The sequence below is a fragment of the Octodon degus genome, unplaced genomic scaffold, assembly GCF_000260255.1.
Source record: "Octodon degus isolate 3935 unplaced genomic scaffold, OctDeg1.0 scaffold00368, whole genome shotgun sequence".
In the NCBI taxonomy this organism is placed as follows: domain Eukaryota; kingdom Metazoa; phylum Chordata; class Mammalia; order Rodentia; family Octodontidae; genus Octodon; species Octodon degus.
The window spans coordinates 181,836-190,484 of NW_004524944.1; the positions used below are offsets into that span (position 1 = coordinate 181,836).

General features: G+C 40.5%; 1 protein-coding gene across 1 annotated transcript in view; it reads left to right on the forward strand.

Moving 5' to 3' along the window:
• Nucleotides 1-280: 280 nt before the first annotated feature.
• Gpr149 (G protein-coupled receptor 149) overlaps nt 281-8,649 on the forward strand; it is an 81,929-nt gene continuing 73,560 nt past the window's right edge. Inside the window, exons 1-2 of the mRNA XM_004648227.2 lie at nt 281-1,258; nt 2,132-2,324. Coding sequence (XP_004648284.1) covers nt 281-1,258; nt 2,132-2,324 — 1,171 coding nt within the window. The remainder of the gene's footprint in view (nt 1,259-2,131; nt 2,325-8,649) is intronic.

Genomic DNA, 8,649 nt, shown 5'->3' on the forward strand with positions numbered 1-8,649 from the left:
TCCGGCCTGACACTGGGTGGTGGAAGGGAGTTTAGGGCTTGATTGTTTTTCACTGGAAGATTGAAAACTTTTGTCGATGTCTGAAATGGAATCCAATTTTTACATATGGGTTGAGTCACATCTAAAGGAAACATGCCTGACCGTTTTCTGCAGGACTGACCAGAGAAACGTCTAGAGAGAAACTTGGTAGGAGAAATGACTTCTATTTGCAACGGTCATATTTTCTTTTGAGAAAATCATTAGATCCACTGAGAAGGGAAATTAATATTAGTTAAGGACAATGTCTTTCAGTAACTTATTAAACGGTTCTAGCCTACGGGAAGAAAGTCGTAATTCTACGGACCTTTCCAGTTCTTCAGGAACTTTAAATATCTGTCTTTTTTGCTTGACATGTGTAATGACTTTTGCGGCTCTGACAGGCAGCATTTTTTCACTAGTCTCCCTGCTGAAACTGCAGAAAAGAACTGTTGTGTCCATGCTTGTGGCTTCTTGGTCTGTGGATGATCTCATGAGCGTCCTGTCTGTGACTATCTTTATGTTTTTGCAGTGGCCAAAAGAGGTTCCTGGCTACTTCCAGTCTCTGTGCACCACCTCTGCCTTACTGTATTTGTGCCAAGGGCTCTCGAGCAACTTGAAGGCGACTCTTCTAGTCTCCTATAACTTTTACACGATGCACAGGGGTGTGGGAAGCCAGGAAGCGTCCAAACGCTCTGGCCGGGTGCTCGGAGCAGCGCTCACCGTGTGGGCAGCCAGCCTGGGACTCGCCGCGCTCCCGCTCTGCGGCTGGGGAGCCTTCGTGCGCACGCCCTGGGGCTGCCTGGCAGACGGCTCCAGCTCCTACGTGCTGCTCCTCTTCGCCGTGTACGCTTCGGCCTTCGGACTCCTGGCCGGTCTCTCGTTCCCGCTCACTCACCAGTTGCTGTGCTCCGAGGAGCCATGGAGACTCCACACGTACTACCAGGAAATTTCCTGCAGATCATCCACTCCCGGGACCCCTCCTTCTGGAGGGAGAGAGCAGTCCCTGTCCCTGGGGGATGCCACAGGTCCCGCTCCGCCCGGCCCAGAGGCGCGCTCCCCGAGCTCAGAATCCGGGTCTGGGCCGCGTCCGCCGGCCTCTGGAACCGGGACCGGAGCCTGCAGACGTAGACTGCACCCGGGGATTCTCTATGGCACCAGGAGCTTCACCAGGAGGACAGCGCAGAAACGCTTCGCTTTGATTCTAGCGCTGACAAAAGTCATTCTTTGGCTGCCCCTGATGGTAAAAATGCCGTTGCCCGACGCGAGGATGTGTGTGTCGGGTATGCGTGAGTGGAGCCCAGCGGGGTGGGTCTGGGGAGCCGCAGCTCGCAGAGGTTCCTTCGCGTTCCAAAGGCTCGGTTACAGGAAGCGACACACTTTGTAGGAAGACAGCGCCCGGTCGGCACCTTACCCGGGAGCCTTTGCATTTGCCACCGAGTAATTTTTTCAGAACTGAAAGGCAGAGGAGCACTTTCGGCCGCGAGCTGCAAGTTTTCTGTTGTGGTCGAGAGCGTTCGCGTGCCTCACTGCAAAATCTGGGACTATTTAGAAAAGAGAGAGGGAGGATTTTTTTTTTTTTTTTTTTTTTGGGTAAGGTTTTCCTTTCACTCTTTGTCATCCCTTTCTGCTCGGCCTCTCTCCAGCAGGCAGAGCAGGAGCAGGTTGAGCTTGAGCCGAGCTGCGTGCGGAAAAGCAGAGCTGGCTTTTGTTCTGGCTGGAGAAGCGGCAGAGGCGCTCGATCGCAATGTGCGCCTGGGTGGGGCTGAGACTCTGGTTGCTGTGGCGAAGGCCTTTGAAGTGCCTGCTCCTGGCTCTATGGGCCCCATGCTTCCCTGGGTAGTTACTTCAAGCTGTATTTCATGCCTCTCTGGTGGAGATTTTAATTAGCAGCGGGTGCAGACCCGGCACTCAGGGACAAAAAGTACCAAAGCCGGTGGAATCCTGAGAGACGGGATCCCGAGAGCCCAGCCCTAAAATCCACAGAGAGCAAGCTCTTAGCTCTCTTATCAGGAAAAGGGACTTAGAAGGGGACCAGGGCTGTGTGCTTACAGGCAAGGCTTGGGAAGTGGAAAATGGGATTGAGGTGAGGTCTGAAGCTCTCTCATCTTTCCAGATCCACATGGTGGTCAAGCGAGTGGCGGGGGTTCAGTGCCTTCCCTTCGAGACCGTGGGCTTTCTACTAACCCTGCTGGCCACCACTGTGACCCCTGTGTTTGTCTTGTCCAAACGCTGGGCCCACTTGCCCTGTGGCTGCATCATCAACTGCAGACAGGACGCTTGTCCAGTGGCATCTGTTGGGGAAAAATGTAAGTCTTCCACTGTGCGGTGATTCTGAGCAGTACACGTGCAAAGACAGAAAGGGGATTCCTGAGAAAGTCGCCTGAGTGAGGAAAAAGAGTATGAGGACAGATTTAAGTGGCGAATAGTGAAGGGAAATAATGATGCAAAACAATTCAGAGCATGGTATGGGTTTTAAGTGAGTCAGGTTCTAAACAACTCTAAGAAGTATTTATGCACTCGTAAATATTTTAGATAAGAGAATGAGATGAAGTTATTCAATGTGATATGAGATAAACGAAGGTCATCAGATACTGTATCTAATATATTTTAGACCACACTGAAAAGTAAATGGCCTCCCAAGTCTGGAAAACGACACTGCTGAGAAGCTTGCTGCTAAAAAAATAAAATACAATAAAAAGATTTTTTTATGTATTTGGTTCAGGTTCTCACTACGCAACTTGAACTCGCAGTAATCCTCCCGTTTTCAGCTTCCCCGGTGCTGTGACATGTGCCACCATGCCGGATCTAAGTGGCCAGCTCAATGTGATGCTGGAGAATCTAACTTGGTACCTGCACTTGCCTAAGCAGGCGCTTAGTCCACTGAGCTACCTTGCTGGCCCTTAAAAAGAGAGTTTTAATGTCCTGAAAAGAATTAAAAACTTATTGTTATAACCCATCATTATCCAATGGAACAGTATGAAAAGCAGTTTCATTATTTTGTTCCTTGTTTTCTTGAAGGATTCTGGAAAACTTTTAAAGTAATCAAAGTGCCTGAAAATAGTCCCCAAATATTTTTTTTCTTACTGACCAAAAAACAAAATCTCTCAATTTCAAGGGATAAAATGGGTGGAGGGGCAGGGGAGATGGCCCAGGAGAATAAGCGCTTCCCTGGCAAGCACAAGGGCCTGAGTTCAATCCCCAGTTCTGGGGGGGGGGGGAGCTGAAAAGTGGTAGAGCCTGCATGTATTAATTTACCCATGAATATATATTTTCATCACTGGTACTAACTACATACATGTCATGCAGATGTCGTGTGTGTGTGTGTGTGTGTGTGTGCGCGTGTTTGTGTGTTGGGAAATTCAGACTCTGCTATGTTGTTGTCCCCACATTTTACAGAAAACATTGAAGAATGAGCTACAGATCAGAAAGGGGTATTATCTTGTTATTCCAGACAAGACAGGGTGTTTTACACCATCTAATAAATTTAATAATGCATTAATATATGTTGAATTAACTGTTACATGAATTGTTCTTTGCTCAGAATAAGTAAATATATTATTCTTTAACAGAGAAGAAAGATTAAATTAGAACAGCATTTTAAGATTGTAAAAATTGGAATATATCCAAGTATATTCCACTATCAATTCCACAACAGGCTTATTTTATAAACATTAGTCACAAATTGATCATTTTTTGTGTATTGATAGCATTTAAAATTTATAATACCAAGATATATTTCAACTGAAAAAAATATTTATTTTTAGGAATATCATAAAACTTTATAGTAAATAATTACTAAATTCATTTGCCTTTAAAGTAATGGTAGAACATATAATGCTATCCTCCTAAAGCTATATATCAGAGGAAAAACTTGGAAAATTAATAATAAAAGCACTTATAAAAATCTTATAACACTAAGGAATTATTTACAAATTTGCTCCAACAGTCTAGCAGGGTTAATATTTTGCCACTAAACTAGTAAATCATCCCTGTTGTAAAACTTTAAAGATTGTGAAGAAGATAATAGCCTTTGTGCTGGGTAGATGACAAGCATTAGCAAGGTGTTTTAGAATAAGCATTTTCAAACACCAAGGCAGGCCCATATCAGAACAGAACACAAAGCAAAGCAATGGGTCTGCCATTGCAACTGTCTCAGTAAGTCGAGTATCATCCACAGTGCACAAGATTAAAGAGCCTGCGGTCAGGCTACCAGAACCATTGTTAACCTTTATAAATTAAAAACATGCCCTTTAAGATCAAATTATTGTCATTATTATTCCTCTAAGTCTACATTACTTTTTATTTATTTTAAAATTCCAGAGGAGGACTTGAAATGTGATGTTTTAAAAGATGTAGCTCTTTAAAAGTGAAACATTGTGAGAAATACAGTTTAAGAGGCTCATAGTGCAAATGTCTCTATTCCCTTTTACGTATGGAAATTTCTGTGAATAAAAATGTTTTTTCATTGTGTAATGAGCCCCCATAAATGTTCTATTGCTAAGATAACAACAGAATACTGAGATCCCATGGGTGGTCCATCAGCTAGGCCAATTGCTTGACTTGTTCCACAGCTTTCATTCTCAGGAGTTCTATGCTTAATTTTTTTCTTCTAGCCAAACCAACATACCACTCTCTACAGCTCTTATCAGTGAATTCCAGAAGAAAGAAGGGAAAATATTTTTTTGAGCTCATATTTGCAATAGGTTCAAATTGCAGGTGTAAATACATATAATCTACATTTCAGCATCCATGAATAAGAACTGAGATACATGCAGACAGAAATTGAATCTCAATGTTAAAATGTAATTTGCAGAAATAGTAAATTCTCAGGCTGGAGAGATAGCTTGATGGTCTAAGCACCTGCCTGGCAAGCAGAAGGACCTGGGTTTAATCCCCAGTGCTGCATGCCTGTAAACCCAGCAACAGAGAGGCTGAGACAGGAGGTTCACTACCAGTCTGAGATTCATAGTGAGACCCTGTACCAAATAAATAAACAAATAATTTTAAAAAATTTTTTAAAGAATGAATTCTCTTTTTTCCAATAATAATAATCTATTAATAGTATATTAAAACAAGTGTTTTAAAATTTAATTTATTTTTATTAGTGCATGTTTGCAGTACACAATTATTATACTCCTCCTAAGGAATTCATACAGATACATAACACATCCCTTCTTTTTTTTTTCTCCTTGGTGGAACTGGGGATTGAACTCAGGCCCTTGTGCTTGCCAGGCAAGCACTTATTCTACTGAGCTAACTCCCTGGCCCTGAATTTTTTTTATTTTATGGTGGTTGCAGGGTTTGAACTCAGGACCCTGTGCTTGCCAGGCAGGCACTTATTCTACTAAGCTATCTCCCAAGCCCCCAAATTTTATTTATTTATATTTCTAGGTTTTTGTTTTGTTTTTGTGGTACTGGGGATTGAACTCAGGACCTTGTGCTTGCCAGTCAGTGCTTATTCTACTGAGCTATCTCCCTGGCCCCTAAATAACACATCTTAATTCTCTTTACTTTTCCCTCTTGCCTTCCCTCTCCCTTCATCTTTTGGTCTTGCCATTTAGGTGATTTTTTATTTTAATTTATTTTTTATTTATTTGTGTGTGTGTGTGTGTGTGTGTGTGTGTGTGTGTGGCCAGCTCAGCCCACCAGGGGGCGGGGCTGGCTGGCATGTGGTGCTGGGGGATTGAACCACGGTCCCTGTGCTTTGCTAAGTTTATTCTAAGTAAGTGCTTTAGACCACTGAGCCATCTCATCAGCCCTCCATTTAGGTGATTTTTAATATGGAGTTCTCAGACCACAGACATACAGGATGGCTAGAGCTTTCAAACTCAGCTTGTTTGCCTGACAAGATGTTTTCTCTTTTAAAAAGCTAAACAGCTAAAGTAAATATATTATATAAAAGTCAAATTTTTGTCATTCCTGTTTTTACAAAATCAGAGTATCTGGTGACATCACTCTGCAGAAGTACTCATTTTTATAATATGATGCTACTATAGCTAAAATTATAATTGATAGAACATGATTAAAAACAAAAGACTACATTTAATTAATATTTTACCTAAGGTTGGGAACAGTGAAGCTCTTGCTTTGCATAATAAGTACAACATCATATTTACTTTTTGGGAAAGTAGTATAAATTTCAAAAGATACTGGACTTTACACCTCTTGAAAGTGATTAGTCAAAGATCTCTACACCAAACTTTTAAATACCATTAAATTATGAATTGTTTGCTTTCTGAGCGTAAAAATCAAAGTCAGAAATCCAAGGTCTTCCTTCCATAAATAAGTACAAATTTGTATTTTTTTTTCTCTAGAACTCACACTCCACTCAGCTACAGTCACTGAATGATTCTCCCATCTTGCCAACATGGCTCCTGCAGACTGCTGTGCTCCATCACTCACTCACTGTCCAGATACTTATTTGAGGAATGCTACTGTGTATCTAGCACTGTGCTGCATGTTCAGTGAGGAACAAAACTACCAATTTACGATCTTTGAGTTGAATTTCATATTTTTAAAAAACATAAAGAGTTTCTTACAATGTAACCTCTAAGATTCTAAAATAGGTACTTTATTATGTTACTGTACCCTGAAATACTGATTCTTAAAGTAGTTTCTGCTGTTAGTCTTAAGAAAAAGCACAGATGAAACAATACTTGCTTTCCGTGAAGAGAATCCTGAACTTATCTTAAAGTGCAATATTGTTTAATCGTAAAACTGAAGCAGTGTGCTGGAAGATCTTTTAACAGAAGCTTCATTGACAGTTACTTTGAATTGCATGTGATTTTGACAATAAAGAGGTGGAGTACTAAAATAAATAAATAAATAAATAAATAAAATATACATGGAATTTAGCTCAAGATACAGCTTTTAAATTAGTGTTAAAAGTTAACCAATCTTAATTATGGGTCAAAATCTTAAGATCAAATGCTTTTACATCAAAAATCTATGTATTTAGTTTCTCTTTAAAACATCAGAGCACTGACAAAACAGCCTCTACTCTCATCACCCAGAACAATTGGCTGGAGTGAAGGCACCTGTGTTTTGATGATATTAAAGGCTAGTAATATAGTAGTATTTGCCTTTGTTATTTGCTGGTGTTTTCTAACTGGATCATATCCACATTTGAGTTTTTCTACCTCTTGTAAATGATAATTTTAATGAAGAGTCTTATGGCATGGTGGTTCGTGGCTACAGTCTCAGCTACTGGAAGGCTGAGTTTGTGAGGGGATCATAAGTTTGAGGCCAGCCTGGGTAGCTTAATGAGATCTTGTCTCATAAAACCTCTGTTAAAACACTGGTGAGCCCCACCCCCAAGTGCACTGAACCATTGACTGAGTCCCTGTGTGGCAGCATATACCTGTAATTCCAGCACTGGGGGAGGCTGAAAACAGGAAGATCACTATGAGTCTGAGCTGCCTAGTGAGACCCTGTACAAAAATAAATAAAATAAATAAGAAAAAAACACTGGTGAGATAGCTCAGTGAGTCCAGGATTCAAGCCCTAGTACTTGCAAAATTTATTTAAATGTCTTTGCCTCAAGAAACTTAAAGATAATCAGTCTTGTTCAAACCCATCCTGATTATTCCCCAGCTGGGCAGCTGACTACAGGTACAGAGAGGTACAGAGATTTGCCCAGGGTCACAGATGAAATACAGGGCTCTTTAATTGTTTTCTGTGACCCCAGTACCTGGAACAATACCTAGAACATAGTAGGCACTCAATAAATACTTGTTGAATTCAAACAGGAAAGAAAAGATGATCAGTGTTTACTCTTGATCACATTTATTTCAGAATAGCTTTAAACATTTTTTTAAATTATTTTTAACATTTCTGGGTTGGGGAAACAACTCAGTGGCATAAGTGCCTGCCTGGCAAGCACAAGGTCCTGAGTTTGAGCCCCAGTACAAAAAAAAAAAAAAACAACTTTAAAATAAAATTACTTTTAAACATATTTTTCTAGGAGTAGCACACACACACACTCTACTTGTCAAAATTCCTAATTTTGTGATATAGTTACAACATTATTTCTATTAGTTAAGTCAGTTAAAATTTACCTTTTGATGTTTAGGAAAGTAATTAATAAAAAATATTTTCATTGCTATATTTTATAATGGATATATTTCTGACTGAAATATGACCTGTCTGGGTCATTCTGCTTCTATTAACATATTTCTTTCCTAAGTTTGCTTAGCAGTAAATCCGTTTTATACAAAGGGTGATTACCCAAATCCTGGTATTAACTTAAATTTCAAATGATTTTACAAGATAGGTAGTCTTAGCTTACTAGTTGCAGTATTCTTAACTATAAAATAGGACCAATACACTTTTTGGATTACTGGTGGTTCAATGATATATTCTATGTACATAGCTTACATTTAGAATACTTGTCACTTCATATTCTCAATCACAATCCTAATTTGTTTTCATAACCTACTTGCATCTTGAAACATATTCTCCACTAACACATTCTCCACACTCTTTAAGTTACTCATTTATACTTCGTATATTTCAGGGTTATATACAACTAACAGAATATACAGTGATAGGGGCCCAGGGAGATAGCTCAGTAGAATAAGTCCTTGCCTGGCAAGCGCAAGGGCCTGAGTCCAATACCAGGTTCCGCAAAAA